This window comes from Asterias rubens, chromosome 1 (assembly GCF_902459465.1).
Source record: "Asterias rubens chromosome 1, eAstRub1.3, whole genome shotgun sequence".
Classification (NCBI taxonomy): Eukaryota; Metazoa; Echinodermata; class Asteroidea; order Forcipulatida; family Asteriidae; genus Asterias; species Asterias rubens.
The window spans coordinates 7,493,618-7,513,066 of NC_047062.1; the positions used below are offsets into that span (position 1 = coordinate 7,493,618).

The 19,449-nt window shown below is 40.7% G+C and overlaps 1 protein-coding gene across 1 annotated transcript; it reads left to right on the forward strand.

The window, feature by feature from the left end:
- The first annotated feature begins 413 nt into the window (after positions 1-413).
- LOC117295616 (D-beta-hydroxybutyrate dehydrogenase, mitochondrial-like) lies at positions 414-19,177 on the forward strand. Its single transcript, XM_033778324.1, has 4 exons — positions 414-917; positions 14,501-14,653; positions 16,740-16,904; positions 17,742-19,177. The coding sequence occupies exons 1-4, from the start codon at positions 530-532 to the stop codon at positions 18,215-18,217; spliced, it is 1,182 nt and encodes a 393-aa protein (XP_033634215.1). The 5' UTR covers positions 414-529; the 3' UTR covers positions 18,218-19,177.
- Positions 19,178-19,449: the final 272 nt, after the last annotated feature.

Below are 19,449 nucleotides of genomic sequence, written 5' to 3' on the forward strand. Positions count from 1 at the left end.
TTTAGCCTCGTTCACAGCACGACACTCTATTCTCTTCTGCCTCCCTTCATCCGACCCTATTCAAAGCATTGTCATGGCCGTTCGATGCACCCTCCCACGGTAGCTACACACAAAGTCGTTAATGGAGCAAGCGTGCGTGACTCCGTCAAAAAAATCCCACATCTAGGCTCGCTGCTGTGATACGAACCCATTCGGCGAGCAACAAAAGCACGACACATTTTCCACTTCTCTGCCTCTATGTCCTCATTTCAACTCGTCAACTGTTTTAGGTGTCGTACCGATCGATCTTTGCATTTCAAGTACCTCCGTGACTTTTTCTGTGTTGCGCATTTCTGAAAGAGTATTATTGGCCGTGTCTGCCTATCGTTATGCATGATGTCCTGAGTTGACCTCAGAGGCTGTGGAGGAGTAAAATGCCCACCTGTAAACCAGAAGGGACTATATATAAAGAGCTATCATCATCTGTCACAGTAGTCAGTCAGTCTTGTTTGGGACACGTCACTGGAGCTCACCTGTACAAGCTGTAACCATGGCGAGCTTGATTGTATTCATTTACCTGTTCATAGTGTACCTTTTACCGTGTACAACGTGGGTCCGGCTGGTTGGTGCTTTACCCGCCGTGGTCGTGCTCCTCTTCAGCTGGTTCGGTCCACCGGAGGAGCGGCTTGCTGCCACGGGCAAAGCCGTGCTGGTCACCGGATGCGATACCGGTATCGGCAACGCATTGGCCAGGTACCTGGACAAATTAGGCTACCGTGTCTTCGCTGGGTGCTTGTTTGCGGACGGCAAAGGAGCGCTCGAGTTAAAGAGACAATGCTCAGAGAAACTAGTTGTGCTTCAAATGGACGTAACAGACGAGAAACAAGTAACTGGAGCAGCAGCCCAAGTACAGAAGATCCTACAGGCAAACAGAGAAAGTATGCACATTTTGTTTTCTTTATTTTATATTTAAAGATGGATTAGAAAGACAAAGAAGTTGCAGGGAAGTTGTGACAATGTTCTTTAGTGTTTCCATTCCAATCTACTTTTCAATTTAGTATATTGTAAGCTATAGTGTTTTGGGGATCTTTGATTGTGTTTTTGCTCTGCAACCAGTTAGTTTCATTCCGAAATTGGGTTCCTGGTGAATTCGTTGTTTTAAAGGCAGTGGACACTATTGGTAATTACTCAAAATAATTATTGGCATAAAACCTCATTTGGAAACGAGAATGGAGAGAGGTTGGTAGTATATTAGCATTGTGAGAAACGGCTCCCTCTGAAGTGACGTAGTTTTGGAGAAAGAAGTAATTTTCTTCGAATTTGATTTCGAGACCTCAAGTTTAGAACTTGAGGTGTCAAAATCAAGCATCAGCTGAAAGCACACAACTTCGTGTGACAAGGGTGATTTTTCTTTCATTATCTCGCAACTCCGACGACTGATCGAGCTCAAGTTTTCACAGGTTTGTTATGTTATGCATATGTTGAGATACACCAAGTGAGAAGACTGGTCTTTGACAATTACCAATAGTGTCCAGTGTCTTTAATTGATGAGCGAGGGTTTTCCTATTGTACTCCTACCAAGCTTTGAACTTATGCATATAAATATGCAGAATACTATGATAAAATAACTTACCTTTTTGCAGGTTCGCGGACGTGGTATATGCTATTGTAGACATTGTTGATATTTTTAGTCACTAAATGATTGCCTAGTCAACACCTTATCACAATTTCTTGAATGCATTAATCTTACATAATAATTTGGTTTGCGGTAACACCATGTGTGTATCTACTTGCCAGTATAGAGAACTATCTTTCTTTATTCTACGACCGCGGAGTAGATTTATCCGATGTTCGGGAGACTTCTCAGTTGAAAAGAACTGTCCTGCTTTTTAACTATCACCCGGGCGGAAGGTATAGAAAATTGGCTGGGACTACTACTTTAAGCTAAACTCTACCTGGCAAGTAGAGACACACATGGTGTTACCGCAAACCAAATATATATGTTGATACCTCACCATGCAGTGCCTCACATCCTAATATGCATTAATCTTACTTTAGACAACGAGTGGGGATAGAGTAGAGGTGCTTGGTAGATATACAATTTAAAAAAATTATTCTACCCAATTCACATTTGCAGCTTGCTCATTAACATTCAAACACGATTACTTCGAATTTAATACCGAATTATTTTATGATTATAGTGACATCTTCCGTAATGATATCTCCACAGGAAATCAAATTTGTCGCAATAATTGTCCCCCGCTGTAGGTATCCAAACAAATTAGTTCAAATTTATAATAATAAAAAAGTCTTCCTTGGGGACAACAGCGCTGCCTAAAGGTAAAAAATTACTGATTCAGTGCTATTTATGTATCCGAAAAGTTGCTTTTAAGCTGAACAAAAAACGTATTTCAAAGGTTAGCAAGAAAATAAGGCGGCAATCTTGCTGCTTGATTTGCATTGTGACGTCATGTTTGCTTCCACTAAGCACCGGAAGGTTAGCATGGCTTTTTCTGTGCTAAGTACAGTTAGTAGGGTATATGAACTGGGAATCGCACAGTAAGCAGAATATCGGTTTGTAAGCAGTGTGGGCCCCATACAGCTGCTGCCGAGCTAAATTAAGCAAGAAACAGTCACAGATCATACATGTGACATTGTATTTGGGCTGGTAACTTTGTTCTGGTAAAACTGTTGTGCTTCAGTGCTATGATCATTGGGCATTTCGTCATAGCTTATAATGCATAATATGACGTCATTAATTGAGTAGACGCATTTAGAGTGAGATTGCTCATCGTGAGCCGCGCGTAGGTCATATAATTATAAGCGTTTTCCTTTGAACTAAAAGTTTTTGCCTTACACAGTGCCAGCTGTTGATCTGGATACAGCGAAAACTTTGCTGCAGATACCCACGTGTGACGCAATGACTTTCCAACAGAGAATGGATTTCATTATTGACCGTATAGATAAAGAATCTGATTACACTTTAAAACCATTTTATCTATAAAAAGAGACCAATGGCCCACACGCGCCACATGCTGTCCGCCTTCCTGGGTGTCAAAATGTACACAAACAACCTCGTTCCTGGGTGTGATCGATCTCACTGCGCCATTTTCCCCCAGTGCGCTCGCCCAAAACGTCGCGCTGCTGAAGCATCGAGGCTGCTACACGAAGGCGTAGGTAGACGCGCATTGTGCACAGTTGCACCTCTCGTCGTTCAATAGGGGAGGAGTGGCAATCTGTCCCGACTAACTATTTTGACGAAATGAAGTCGTATACCCCTTGTCGACTTTCCCAGCATCTCAACTCTGTCGACGCTTAAAAATTGTCAAGGCAAAAAATTGTCGTTGTTATATTTCATAAACATCACTAGCAACTAGTATCAATCACCAAAAAATAAACTGCTGTGAAAGTGCAAAAAGGGTTTTGAATGCGGTTTACCGCAGGAATTAGGACGAGGTTGAATTTCCAGGACACGAGGGGTGAGTAGTGGAGAAAATCCCCCTTTCATTTCCTTCGTCAGGAACCTCCGAATTTACCCAAAGTATCCCCTCAATGAGTTGGTTCACTTATTATTTGGGGCAGGTGACATCCCATCATCCAAAAGAGAACTCGTTTAATTACTGCCCCAGATTGTAAAGGTATTAAACATGATTGGTGAGGATCAAAAAACATAACCTTTCTGATTATAAAATTTATGCTATATTAAATAAACGTGTTTTTTTTAATTCTGTGAAACAATTCCCTCTAAAATTGAGTCATTATTATTCGAGAAAATATCTATGAACACATATTAATAATATACGCAAACAGTGTGGTATCGTAACAATTTTGAAATAGTGGATATCCTACAACGAGACGTTATTTAAAACATTTTTGGGACTTTAGTTTTCAGAATCGTCCATTCATCCTAACTGAGCACGATCAGTGATAAATGCTTCGTTTAGTCTGACACATACTTTTACATAAAGTGGACCTCTGTCATTTTGCTGAGTTTGTTCGCACTCCGCTTGTTTAAATAGCGATGCGAAAGACGTAGGTGATTCGACACAACAACAAGGGAGATAGATTGTCCCCACTTTCTTCTACTTTACTTACCCCCATCCCTTCATGGCCGTGAATGGGAGGGGAAGGATGCTAGTGGTTGAGAATGGGTGACGACATTCTGTCACCTTCATTAATGTCAATCATGGGAGGTCGTACGTGCATACGAGTGTTGATTTAAGGGGGGCGGTGCCCTTGGACTGGTGTGACAGGCAACGCCCCTCTCAACATGTCCTCCATTCATTGTTCGCGATTTTAAACTACTATTGTTTTTTCACACACGGTACCATTACATCTGCACCCACGCAGTTCTCATAGATCGTGTCTTGCTTAAAGCTGTTTAAGCAGAAAATACTGCACAGCAATTTCCTGTGCTAAGCCAAAGTTGAGTGGGGCACCATGTCAACTTTATGGAATTTTAGCTGGATAACCTACTTCTGTTAAGCAATACTTTTCTATGCTTTGCAAGTTTGTGTGCTTACAGGCTTTCAATATTGAGCCCATACCGTACATTGTTCGACACCACAATCGATATACACTGATATGTATGTAAGCTAATTGATGGCGATGAAATAAATTGGCTGAAGCCTCAAGTTAATTTTGATATCGGGTTTAAAGGCAGTGGACACTGTTGGTAATTACTCAAAATAATTATTAGCATAAAACCTCACTTGGTAACGAGTATGGGGAGAGGTTGATAGTACAAAACCTTGTGAGAAACGGCTCCCTCTGAAGTGACGTAGTTTTCAAGAAAGAAATAATTTTCCACGAGTAGGATTTCGAGACCTCAAGTTTAGAATTTGAGGTCTCGAAATCAAGCATCTGAAAGCACACAACTTCGTGTGACAAGGGTGTTTTTTCTTTCACAGTTATATCTCGCAACTCCGATGACCAATTAAGCTCACATTTTGACAGGTTTGTAAATTTATGCAGATGTTGAGATACACCAAGTGTGAAGACTGGTCTTTAATGGTTAAAAATTACCCTTGCTCCCGACCCCGAAAACCAAACGGTAACTAATAAAACTACCGTATGCGTACATGGAGCTGTATGCCTACGTTTTGTAGCATTCCACCAACAGCGATGGACAGAAAATGTGACTGAAACAGGTGTCGGGTAGTTTTTAAAAGATAATGCGCTTTATATCTGCCGCAGTATTACACTACGAAACCTGAAATAAACAAAAATTAACTTAAAATCATTTTATAACAATCTATATAAAATACCACAGTGGCTCTTATAACCTAGTTCTTTATGCATCGCTTGAGCAAATGTTGATGTCCAGTACACATCCATTGTCCAAGCGAGTACAACTTATATTAAGAGGGAGTCTAATAAAACATAAACACGCTTAAAGTTTGCTATGATTTGACGTGATTTATCGTGATAACTTTGGTAACCTTTTTTCTGTGTCGCTCATTAGGGAAATTTATGACTGGAGCTTAACTTTTAATTTCTTTGCAGGCCACCACCTGTCATTTATATCAATAAACAATTAAAGAAATACAAAGTATTTATAACTGCTCTTTTGCTGTGACAAATATGCACTAATGCCAACTTCCTCACATGTGAAGAATTAATGGCAATTCCGGGGAGGTCAGAGTAACATTTTGCAACATTTTTGCCCCATGAAGGGTTTAGGGTTAAGGGTCGACAGCTTGTGTTTCTGCATGTTTTGTTAAACACCAGTTCATGGCTACGTCTTCCTCCATCAACCATGTACAGTGGTCGAGGGGTTAGACTGCAGGCCTTGCAATCACAAGGTTGTGGGTTCGAATCCTACCAGGCCAATCGCTAATTTCACAATAGAATACGTATTGTCGTCTTACTGAAGTACAACTTCTTGATATGTGCAATTCCTCATAGACGCTAAAGGCACAGAACACCTTTGGTTTGGTAATTTTCAACGACCAGTCTTCTCACTAATGTACCTCAACATATGCATAAAATAACAAACGTGTGAACATTTTAGCTCAAGTTGTCATCGAAGTTGCGAGAGAATAATGGAAGAAAAAACACCCTTTTTGCACAAGTTGTGTGCTTTCAGATACTTGAATTCGAGACCTCAGCTGAGGTCTCGAATTCAATTCAAATATTTTAGTGATAAATTTCCTCTTTCTCAAAAACTGCGTTGCTTCAGAAGGGGCCGTTTCTCACAACGTTTTATACTATCAACAGGTCTCCATTGCTCATAACCAAGTAAGTTGTTATGCTAACAATTATTTTGAGTAATTACAGATGCCTTTAAACCAATGTTTGCAAGAGATAGTTTGGCGTTGTCTATCCCTCTATGGGAGTTTGCCGAGCCTTGACCGGAATATCATCTAAACAAACAAACTGGCGACTTCTTAATATAGGAGCTCCAAAACCGAGAACACTACTCCCTCTGAAGTAACGTAGTTTATGAGAAAGAGGTAAATTCTCACTCAAATATAAAAAAACAATTCAGGCATGAAGCCTTTTTCTAGGCATCTGAACGCACAACAATTTGTGCAGCACGTGTAATTTTTTCTTTCATTGTTCTCTTGCAACTTCGATGACCAAAATGAATCAAAATTTGCGCAAACTTGTTATTTTACGCATAACGTTGGGATACACCAATTGAGATTATTGGTCAATTATCAAATTTGTCAAGTGCCTTGAATTCAGAGCGGTGTTTCAAATCCGTGCATAGCCGTCCTGGTCTTCGCTCTTTTAAAGACACTGGGCACTATTGGTAATTGTCAAAGACAGTTGGTGTATCTCACCATATGCATAAAATAACAAACCTGTGAAAATTTGAGCTCAATCGGTCGTCGAAGTTGCGAGATAATTCTAAATCTGAGGTCTCGAAATCAAATTAAATCTGAGTTCTCGAAATCAAATTTGTGGAAAATTAATTCTTTCGTGTGTTAAAAGGCATTAAAAGTCATTATTTTCAAACCCTGTAAGTTTAATGTAAATCTAAGGACATTTTGAAAAAATATCCAAATCCTTTAAGGACGGCATACAAAGCACGGTGACGCAGAAGTCTAGCCGTAGCCGCCATTTAGGACGTGGCCGTAAAAGGCAAAGCCACAAGGTGTGCGTGGGTGATTGTGTGGTTTGTTCAAAACATTTTGTACCGTGAACCGTAACATGGTTTCATACGAAAAAAAGTGTTCATTCTCATCAGCAATATTTTAATGCAACTACTTGATGAGATTTAACTCGTACCAAGCATATCTAGCTTTATTGAGACGGGCGCCTCTTCTAGTTTGTCAATTTGTGATCATAATTTCGAGTTTATTATGAGTGCGCCATAACAATCATACTAATCCATAATGACGACGCGCCATTGTAATATTAGCATCCAAACTCACTTATTCTTTTTATCTCCAACACTAATTTGATATGGTTTGTTTATATTGATGGTCAATTAAATGTAAAAAAAGAAACACAATCCGTAGATTATTAGATACAAGTACGATTGATATAGCCGTTTAAATATGATTAATGAGAAAATGGCCTTGCTTAAACGATGAATAAGACTGAGGTATGTGTCAGTTACCGCTCGGTCATTGCCCCTGCGTTAAAGCTTTCTTTAAAATAGGCGGTTTTGTATAGTTTTTTTTTTTTCAATATGTATAGCAACCTGTCCTCTTCTATATCATATTATGTATTTATTGACAGAGGTTCCCGACTACTCTTTATCGATAAGTTAAGAAATAAGCGAGCAGATTTTGTTTTTGTTCCGGTACCTCAAAGACAATTTTTTTAGATTCCATTTAGAGAACTTTCTATTATTGCTTTTGATCTGTATTTGTTGTATTGTAGCTATATTTCAATCATTATTTTGCGTTTTGTTTGTCGTTGTGAGGTTTTTCTTTTAAATTGCTTGCAACGTTGACCGGGCGCCATATTGTTTGCCATTCACCAAAGTGCAAACCATAGCTGTGACGTCGCAGTGAATCCTTGATGTAAAAGCACCCCGCAACGGGCCTAATAAACATGCAAATCCAAAGGCGAATTAGAAATAATTGTACTTCCGACTGCGAGTCATTAGTCATGTATATAATCACCGTGAACAAACCCCAAAGTTTATTATTTTAATTCCAATTAAACCGACTTCCTCCATATCCGTCCACAGGGAGCGTTGATTCTGAGTTATTGTTGTCGTCAATGCCCGGTTGCGTACAAGGCATCGGTTGACACCCTCGGCGTGTATAGTCAAAGTTAAGAAAGTAAAAACCATATTGAAGCTGATGAACTGCAGTGAAAGATATACAAGCCTTGATTGATTAACGAAACAAATTCTGATTTGTTCTGTACCTTGTATTGGCAGAATATATATATATACGTGCTTTCTATATCCTCGAAACTTCCTTAAAGGCAGTGGACACAATTGGTAATTACTCAAAATAGTTATTGGCATAAAACCTCACTTGGTAACGAGTAATGGGGAGAGGTTGGTACTATAAAGCATTGTGAGAAACGGCTCCCTTTAAAGTGACGTAGTTTTGGAGAAAGAAGTAACTTTCCGCGAATTTGATTTCGAGACCTCAAGTTTAGAACTTGAGGTCTCGAAATCAAGCATCTGAAAGCACACAACCTCGTGTGACAAGGGTGTTTTGCTCTTTCATTAATATCCCGCAACTTCGACGACCGATTGAGCTCAAATTTTCACAGGTTTGTTATTTTATGCATATGTTGAGATACACCAAGTGAGAAGACCAGTCTTTGACAATTACCAATAGTGTCCAGAGTCTTTAAACTAATGTCACTAATTTTATGACGAGAAACAATCATTTATTAACCTTGGAAAGCTGGAGAATAGCCCCAAGCAATACTCCCTGGTGGTTAGTAAATTGATGTAAAATAATTTCTCTTTGTTTCACAATATTAATTGGCAATGTGCATATACCATTTTATGCTTTACGCTTGTGGCATGTTAATGTTGCGGCTGAGCGGTCAAGAGCGCCGGAATCAAGCGCTGGTGTTTCTGATCAGCAGAGCATGTGTTCGACTGGTCCAGTGTCCAATTTTATAAGCACAAAAACTTGCTAAGCACATACAAGTTTGCTTTAGTAGCAGAAACAGGTTACCAGCAAAAGTGACACTAAGTTTACATTGTTCTGACTGGTGCCTCACTGCCCAACACAATTTTCGCTTAGCAAAGAAACTTGTCAATCAGCATTTTCGTAATGGCTATATGAAATCGTGTCGTGCTTCTAAGCAGCTCTATTAAATTAGGCCCTGGTTTGGGCTGTGCACAAGAACTGGCGCTGAACTTTTAATCAGTTTAGCCCACTCAAAATAATATGGCTTCAAGAAATACCTTACTCAATAAGAATTGCGCCTTGTGTAGCTGTATTGGATCACTACCTTCTATATTACAAGACGTCATAAGCCTAATCTGAAAGTGTTGCTTTTAGAAGTCTCACAAATTCTAAAACCTGAATATCGAAGAAGTTATCGGTGCGGCGAAGACAATACATTGGTTCCTTCCAAGATGTGTCACTATTCTTTATCCCCACTGCAATTATAACATTTTGTTGATAATATTTTGGTTCATTTTTGTCCTTATTAGGACTTTTCGTCTGCATTTTATCACAAGTCAAAGAATACCACCCTGTGTTATCTTATCTGTTACGTGTACAAAGCAAGACAGAGGACCAGTCTATATATTCAACTTCAGTATCGATTTGGTTCGACGCGTCAATTATTAAGTAGAAGAATAACACAAGATAGGTCCATCGTGCTAAAAGTCCCGTAAAAGAAAAGTGAATCACAACATCAAACTGACTTCAAGTTGACATGCTTTCCCTTTAAATAACACTCAACTACCTCTGATGTAAGTGGGTATCGCAAGCACGATCACTCACCTCCAAAGGCATTCACCTTTTACTTCAATCCACTGACATAGCCCTACATACATGTAATTGCAATAATAGTATCCTGCCGTCTTGGATTTGGTAAATATTGTAATAGGGGCTGTTTAACCCATTTTATTCATTCGCACGCCCCGATATCGTAGAATTAAAATAATACGAGCGGGCAGTAATCCGAAAGGGGGTTAGTCAAGCACTGATACTGGTCTCAGTTTCATAGAAAGTATAAAATAAAAAAACACGCGGGGCCGCGGGGGGACGGTTCGGATCGAAGGGAGCCGGTGGGTAGCGGGGCTTGGAGTGGTTTAAGACAGCGGCTTGACTATAGGGAGAAGGTACGGCGAGAGGATTCTACGAGGGTGTGAGTAGCATGGGGGGGGGGGAGACCCGTTTGCGAGAGGGCGGCTTTTCAAGGGGAGAGAAACCCCCTTGAAATTCCTCGCCCCCATTTATTGATCCGCTTGTAAGCAGGCCGTTGAACCTGGCCTGGGGAGGGGACAGGGGAAGCTGGTCCATACATGATGCTGGATGGTCGTGGGGGGAATGACCGGCAGACCAAAGGGGGAAGAAAAACGCTGGAGAATTATTTGAGAATGAGGGCTCCTCATTTACTCAGTGTTTCTGAAACTAATATTCTGTAATCCAGGAGCTTTGGATTGAGGTTATTATCACATTGGGATTGAAGTTATGACATTGTAGTTTCATATTTATCCTTTTCACGTTTTGTTTTTGTTTAATACTGATTGCAGTCTAACTTATTGTTCTCTTGGCAAGATTTTTGTATAAAAATGAGAGAAACATGGATTTTGTTTATTTCATTAATTAATTTAAATTCGATCACAGGACTACGGATGTAGGCCATTATGTTATTTTTTGACGGCAAATTATTTTTGAAACAAACCAAGAAACTAGTTACAATAACTTAGTTGGTACAACCTATCACTTTGTAAAAGGCTTCTGTATAATCCAACCGAAGTGGTCAATTTTTATATAACTTTCAAATTAAAGGGCTATAACGAGGTCCGTTGAGAGGAATGTATCTGTCATCGAAACCTATAAATTGTAAGCTAGAAGGCTCAGACGAAATTATGACATTGAATATAAAAATTGAGTTACAACGCCAGCTGGGAAAGTTGTTTTCCCGTTTAGTTTTTATTTTGGAGCTTTATTCGTACCGTGTGAAGGGCATTCGTCCTTCCCGATGATGATTTGAATGCCGTGTTCTGACATATTTACTGCGTGGTAAATTCTGTGGTGAATTTCCAGAGGGTACAGTCGTGATGGATTTACAGTCATTTAATTTGACCACGGGGATACGCTTCGTCACATAATACGTCATTTCTGTCACAACGACAGAACTATCTGCACATGAATTGACAGGCTCTTTATTGTTCCATCCACTACCACAGAAAGCCAGTGCGAAAACTGATTTAGCGTTTCTGATATTCGATGTTCGTGTAATTTTCGAGGAATGCGTCCTTATGATTGTGTGTACGGCTGGCCTAATTGCCAACAATTTAACAGACATACATAAATCATGATTTGTGGGGGAGGTGGGGGCTGTACTCTACCCTTGCGTTTATCGATTCATCGCTTGCAGCGGGGATTCTCAGCCATGACAGCGGTGTCGAAGAAAACATCTACGAAACCTGGGCCGGCCAGGGGTACGGACGGGTGTAAATCGATGGGGCCCAAAGCGTCCAATGAACCCGCTGGCGTTGTCAATGACTCCGATCATGAGTCAGCGTGTCTGCCCGTGAACTCAACTATGAACACCAATTGGCGAGATATTTCCATGATGAAAAATTGGTTACCTAAGGCAAATCGTCATGTCTTGATTCTCAATTCGTTTCCTTGATAGGTGGGAGGCTCATGATGAGTGTGAACCTTATTTGACCCCGCTCTCTACAACTTGGGATCATTTGAAGATGAGTCTCGAAAGGGCCAAATCCAAGGTTTCAACAACTTTATTAGACCCCGAATATAAGGTTTTGAAAATACGACTGACTGAGGCTCAATTGGCGAAATGGAAGGAGCATGCCCATGTAAACATCTAGCTTTTGTTAATTGGTTTCCTTTCTGTTTATTTATTATTTTTAGTTCAGGGATTTTGTAGCAAAATTGTTGGCCAAAATATCTATAAGCTACTTGACTCATCTCGTGACTAGTTTAGTTAACCCGTTTAGATGACACGCATGGTAACGTACCCTGTTTGCGGGAGCTGAGATATACCTATTATTGATAAAACTATAAGAATCTTACCACCATCGAACCATAGCCACGGTGCTCCTGGACAATCGGTCCTTACCCCCGTGCATATTTCCTCGTCTTTACAAACTTTTACGAGGTCAATAAATCCATTTTTCAGCTGGATGCGCTTCATGTGTGATTTTCCCACTCATTCCAAAAGGCACCTCTACGTGCAAAGTACAATCAAATAATACACTGGAATGGTTTTAGAACTCCTACAATAGTTTTTTTCTTTTCTTGTTTTTAAACAAAGTGCGAATGAAGTTTAACCACCTCTGCAGCCTATTGAAATTATCACCGTGTGTTCTTTTTTTGCCCTGCTGCGCTGAACCCCAAATTCGCAGTCTCGTTTCTGAACGATTGACACCAATTTTTCAACTGATTTATGAAAGAGCCGTTTAAGTCTAAACATGGACAGTGAACCGATGGGTCTATTGACATTGAGTTTATCGAACTACTTCAGATTATTTACTTTTGCCCGATGGGTGGCATTGCATTTTGTAACGCCCTCTTTGTTCGGTATGCAATCGGCACACACCCTCTTTATATCTGTACGACGTCAGAACAGACAAGTGGAACTTATTGTTGGCCTGCTGAGTGAGAATTTGGTTTATCTCATTTCAATCAGATATCATCCTTTTGAAGTTGAGCCAGCTACAATTCCAGCGTGAAATGGATTTATGGATTAACCTACCGGTCATGTCCGTGGTTAAGGCACAAGTAACTGAATTTAATCACCCGAGGGGGGGGGGGAGTGGCGTAGAGGTTTGTAGGGGGCATTTTTCTTGGACATAATAGAGACCCTGGGGATTTTTCTTGGACATAATAGAGACCCTGGGGAATTTTCTTGGAAAGTTGATAGATGCTTCTTTCAATTGGTAGTGCCACGTGGTCGTTGCAAAAAGTGACAGGTCTCTTATCGCTGTCCGAAAATGGTTTCGTATGTATCTTGTTTACCATGGGGAGAAATTGGGGGGAAAATGTCTCAATGTTGTGGGAGTATTGACTGAGGAGGGCAATGCACCCCATACCTAGCGCCGTCCATGCTCGGCCTTCTACCTCAAAGGACCCTGCCGCTGTACACCTGCAGACCCTCCACGGCCGTTCAGCTTCAACAACCCTGCACCTTTCACAGTAAAAGAAAAAAAAATGGAAAAAGGGAGTATCAATGACAGTAACTGGAGGCTTGCCGAGGGTGCCGTAGCCAAGAATACATGGACCTTGACGCTGAGTTCACTGGTAACACCCCTTTATTTGTTACCGTACATGATGCCTTCACAATGCCACACCGGGAAGCGGCTGAATCGCTAACCCAAGCTCGTTGCTTGATGTGCAGCTAGTAACTACACCACCGGGTTCAACGACCGACCAGTCATCTACCGCAGCAGTTTTTATGTGATTTTTTTTGTTCACAAACCCTCGTTAGTTATAAATTCATACAGGACTTTGAGATTATTTGCTTAAGAAAATACTCCCGTTAAAATGCCATTATGAGGGGCTTTAAAATTGTTTGATGTGTCAGCTGAAAATAATCAAACGACGAGGTACCTTTAAAAAACAACAGGTGTATCTTTGCAAAAACAATCCACCGAAATCCATGATACCAATAATATCAATGCGACCGGGTTTGTTTTATTTTAAATAAAAGTCAAATTGACGCGGAAATAATACTATTCGTATGACTATTGGGAACGTTTGTGTTGGGCTTGTTTGGCCTTTTTTTTTTTTTTTTTTTTTTTTTTGTTAAGGGTTGGGGGAGCTTTATTTTTGCATGGAGGAATTTTCCAACTTCCTTCCGTTGACCAAAGGAGAAATTTATTCCACCAGGAACGGGAAGGAGATAAAATAAGACGATGTGAATAAGTTCCTATCCCGAATGTGTCCGCATATACTGTGATTATTCTTATATATATTTCTGGTAACGAAATTGAGGATGCCTCGTAAGTCCACTTAAATCACTCTAACTTGCAGGAATCTGCAATCAAGTGCTTGCTATGTTAACCAGAAACACCGGGGTTATGGCCCTTATCGTCCACGATAAGTTCTCCGGTTATTTTCACGTGCCCTACCAACCCTGTGCAAGGGATTTGCGGCTTAATGTCCCATCCGAAGGACAAAGCAACGGTAGTGAAGTATTTCCCTACCGGAAAAGAGGGCCACAACCGGGACTTGAACCCACACTCTGCTTAGAAACCACCAGAGTTTGAGTTCGGTGCTTTGAACCACTCGGCAAAGACACGCTTAATTGATGGGTCGTGGTTCAAAGACAAAAAAATACCTGTGCTATAAAAGTTTTGCCATTGCATCCCTAATGTCTATTATTTTGTACTTTCCTCAGTCTGTGAAATACATATTGAGTTGTATTTTCGCTCTTTCTTCAGATCTGTGGGGCGTGGTCAACAACGCTGCCGTGAACGGTTTAGGAGAGCTGGAATGGATTAGCCTGGACACCTTCAAGTCTGTTACAGATGTCAATCTATGGGGCAATATAAGAGTGATCCAGGCTTTCCTGCCCTTCATCCGTAGCTGCAAAGGTGAGGCCTATCTAGGGCAGTGTGGTTTGCCATCTCTTGGATAATTGAAGGGATGGCTAATTACGGGGGTATATTAAGGGGTTGTAGCGTCACCACAGAGGCTATGCTTCGGCATACCACAGACCCATCAGTGGGTTGGCTTACATCTGTAAAATTTTAAAATAATTCCCTTGGCGTAGAAACCATTGCCAACAATATCGAATATGACTAGATTTTCAGAATCACTTCTAGTTATGACTGTGTGTTCATAGAACTCCACTGCATGGGCATCATTCATTTTCGAGACTGGCCCCTAAAATCCTTGTAAAACATCTCATTATCTCCATTTTCTTTCTGTTGGTTGCTTCTTCTTTTTTCTTTTTTTGTGGGTTGTTTTACGTTCGTTCCCATTGTTTGCAAGTTATCTAACTTCACTTTAATAATTTTCATTGTTTTCAATGTGTTTTTACGGAGTTTGGGTTTAAAAAAATATACAGACAAACCTCATGTTCAAGAACATCGTGTCTAATAATTAGTTAATTAAATTTGCTGACAACCTCCATGTAAAAGTTGCAGTAGTAACAATACAGTTAGACAAGCAAACAATAAGTGTAGGCTACTTATACCAATCAACGTTAGATAACCAACCAAAATGGCATCTCATTTGAACAGTCTGTTGACTGGCTTCCGACTAATGTTTGCCCAGCAGAAATTTGCTAAGCAATAGTTTCTGCTAACGCAGCTCTAATGAAATTAGGCCCTATTTTAAATCAGAAAGGTTTATAACTGCTGTGTGGAGGCCCCCCTCCCCTTGAAGTTCTTGCCCCGCCTCTTTGAGGACAAGCACTGCTGGAGGGCAACGACCCGGAACATTCTCAATTGACCCAGGGAGGGGCTCAGGAAGGGGAAGACTTAAGACAGGTGTGAGGGGTTAGTCCTAGGGGGTCATTTAGCTCTTGAGTCGGTCATCGGATGTGAATATGGAGACAATGAAGAATGATGTGATTGGCCAGAGCTTCCTCAAACCCAGGTGCAATAGGTTTTGCTTCTTCCAGTGTTCTACATTTAGCTGCCGGTCAGAATGCCTTCTGTTCCCAGTAATAATGGTCCACAGATGTCTGTACAAGAAGAAAACGGATGGCTTTCTTCAAAAACACAACAACATTGTGAACGGCTGTAAACATGGGGTTGGGTTGTTTTCCATGAGGGAACTTAGGAGGTATAGCGGTTTGCATCAAGCAATATACCGAGCGGCAATTTGAGAACAATTTGAAATGTGTTGCCGTCACATTCGTAAGCCTTCCTCCTATAATTGAAGAAGAAAAACTAAATCGACAAACTTAACATTCCAAGGATAAACAATATTATAATTCGGTTATTCCGTGTTTATTTATTCACAACCACTTATTTTACATCGTTGGGGAAGGTGGGGGTAAGTTGGGAGAAGTGATAAATCAATTGTGGTGCACAACAAGAAGGGGATGTTCCTGATATAGGTTTGCTCGATAGACGTTTGACGAAAAGGACGTCGGAAGACTGCACAATAGCGTTAAAATAAAATATTTTATTTTGTGCCTTATATATTGTTCAGGCTTTCCCCTCCCTGCTTGTAATATATAAGCTCGAGTACCAAAGCCCCCAAATTAGCTAAGCTCAATAAAATAATCCTTACCAGAATAAGTTTTTTTTTACCAACCAAATACCATACCACATGTACGATTTGTGCATGGTATCCTCCATATTTTTGCTTAGCATCAAATCATTCAGCAAATAATAACACAAGCAAATAACACAAGCAACAATAACTGAATGATGAAGAAAATGTTAAGTTTTAGATGTGAAAGGAAATCCAAAATGGGGACAACCCACGCAGTCAGTGAGTGAATAATGAGTACCCGATCCACCTGCAAGGTGGGATTCGAACCGGGGTTCAACACCGTGCTGATACAAAACTGTAAAAAAGAAACCACCGAGCCAACCTGACTTAAACATCCTTAAAGTATCTGGGACAAATTAAAAGCTTTTCCAATCTCTATTCACGACCTTTCCTAGCCAAGTTTCCGTCCCCCATTTAGACTGTCTGTGTTTTTGTCCATGCCTTATATAGGTCGCGTGGTGAACATGAGCAGCATTAGTGGGCGTATGAGCTTCCCGTGTAACTCCGCGTACTGTTTGACCAAGTACGCCATAGAGGCGATGTCGGACTCACTGCGTCACGAAATGTATAAGTGGGATGTGAAGGTGATCCTGGTCGAACCAGGCAACTTTGCAGGTGAGTGACTCCAGAATATATCAAACTAGAGCTTCCAACTCTCCCTGATTCTGCAGAAAGTTCTTAAACCAATCTTTCCATTCAGAAGACGATCAGAGCATTCTCCAGAAGACGATCAGAGCATACTGATCGAAACGTCGAGTTAATCCAACGGTTCTTTTCAGAACCACCCCAACTCATTTAGAGATTGATATTACATGGTGTTACCGCAAACTCTTCTATATCTTATTTCCACCTTGCAAAGTTTCAAATCCTACCAATCTTTCCTGATGAACAAAATTTGAAAGTCTCCCTGATTGTGGAAACTTCTTATGTTGAATGTAGTTCTAAATGTCTCCCTGATTGTCGTGAAAATCCTCCTTGATTGCAAGATGCAAATGTTGACGGCTCTGATATATTCTATTGTCAAGACTTTCGTGGTTTTGACAGCTTCATAAACAGTGGAGCGACTGGAAAGGGAGACCACACGGTCGAGTCGAATGGCGAAGCGTGCGTGGTCTCCCTTTCCAGTCGCTTGGGATCGCGGCTGTACGAAGCTGTCCATGCCACGAAGGCATTGACAAAATGCTACCTGACATGGTAAATAATTGCGTCAAATAGCTCCCTCTTGCAAATCACATCACAAGCAGACAGCGCCCTCACTGAGGTAAAAAGGGGGTATATCAATGTGAGAAGACAAAAACAACATTGCAGTTGTATAGTGTCATATTCAAGCGAAAAAATGCAAAATCCGTTAGCGAATACTATATCATCTGCGCTGGTCTGAACAGCCCCCATTTTAACTGTGCAAATTCTTTGGCATCGATCTCTCACTGCACATCTCATTTTACATTACAGGAGCAACCGATTTCTTTAAGAAAGAAAACATCGAGAACATCCTTCAAGGAGTCTGGAACAAGATGTCCGACTCTCTGAAAGAGGAGTACGGCAAAGAGTACTTCGACTTCGTCTTGAGATCCATGTGCTCCTGGTCGGGTCAGGGGTCATCCGACCTCCAGCCAGTCCTCACGGCCGTCGAGGAGGCACTCACGGTGATCAACCCCAAGGAGAGATACATCGCTGCCCCTTTCGCCGTTCAGTACCTCCTCTATGTCTTATTCGTTCTTCCTACCTCATGGATTGATTTCTTCTTCACTTTCATGTCTGGAAAGTCCAACCTCCCACCACGGGCGAGTAAGTCACCCATAGACCCCGCCCCTACGAGTACGCCCCCCTCGCCAATCTCGTCACCAGCACCATCGACCCCTGATGAAAACGACAACGTGATAAGTCTAAACGGCAATGCAGCTGCCAATGGCAACATAGAAAAGTAGAAATACTATTTTGTTAGTACTTTCCCCCGGCCTCCCTCAGTTACTCTTGTGTAAATAGTTAAAAATCTGGCTGCGACAATAGTAGCCTTATTGAGGTATGGTGGACACTATAGGAGTGCACTGTTTGGTTTGGGAGAAAACAGACAAATTTACCCAAACCTAATAGTTTCATATGAAGGTGTTCACCATAATCTCAAAGTGGCTTATGGGCAAAGTGTTTCGTAGATTTACGCTGGACCGTTAAACATCGGTCCTTCATCAAATGAGCCAACGGGTGTTCTTTCGAAACTATGGCTTGAGTTCAAATTGAGGCCCTTCCCAATTGTACACGCTTTCCTTTTTTTAAAGAGATAGCCTATAAGTCAAAGCCCGAACCCAAAACCGCGGTTTTCGAAGGGGCCTTTTTTAAAGCCCTTTTTACACTACGGAAGAACAACACTTGTTTTTTACATGTTCTACATTCTTTGCGGAATTTTCTCAAGCATTGCGAAATTTAGTATGTATTTTTATTCGCATTCAAAGAGAATGCTGATTCATTCACACAGTATGCTCATGCCATTGTTCATACTGATTGTGTACGGCAGTGAATGTTTTGTAATTTTCTTTTCGTGGGATTAGGACAATATTGTCGGAATACTTTTTAGTCAATTATGGATTGACATTTCGTATGTAAAATACTCCCTTTATGGTATTGTAAATTCCAGAAAGCTTTTGAAGTGTATATTATTTAAATGATGTGATAAAGTCTACGATTAACAAAAGAGGAAAATCGGCATCACCACTATATAGTTTTATTGAAATAGTTATATTTTGTTCTTTTCAGCTTTGATGTGATTCTATTCTTCACTTTATGCTATTTTACAAAAAAATTCGTAGCGTGTGATGTGAACTAGTAAGTTTTAATTGAATGACAATAAACATATAGCCACACAAAAACCAACAAAAACAACAACCACAAGCAAGAACAACAACAAGAACAACAACAAGAACAACAACAAGAACAACAACAAGAACAAGAATAACAACAACGACAACAACAACAACAACAACAACAACAACAACAACAACAACAACAACAACAACAGCAACAGCAACAGCAACAGCAACAGCAACAGCAACAGCAACAGCAACAGCAACAGCAACAGCAACAGCAACAGCAACAGCAACAGCAACAGCAACAGCAACAGCAACAGCAACAGCAACAGCAACAGCAACAGCAACAGCAACAGCAA

What these genes read in the sequence shown, in the direction of transcription:
- LOC117295616 (XM_033778324.1), top strand. Translation starts at nt 530, where the DNA reads ATGGCGAGCTTGATTGTATTCATTTACCTGTTCATAGTGTACCTTTTA. An exon ending in CTTCATCCGTAGCTGCAAAG is followed by an intron (nt 14,654 to 16,739) that starts GTGAGGCCTATC and finishes TGCCTTATATAG; the next exon opens with GTCGCGTGGTGAACATGAGC. An exon ending in CGAACCAGGCAACTTTGCAG is followed by an intron (nt 16,905 to 17,741) that starts GTGAGTGACTCC and finishes TTTACATTACAG; the next exon opens with GAGCAACCGATTTCTTTAAG.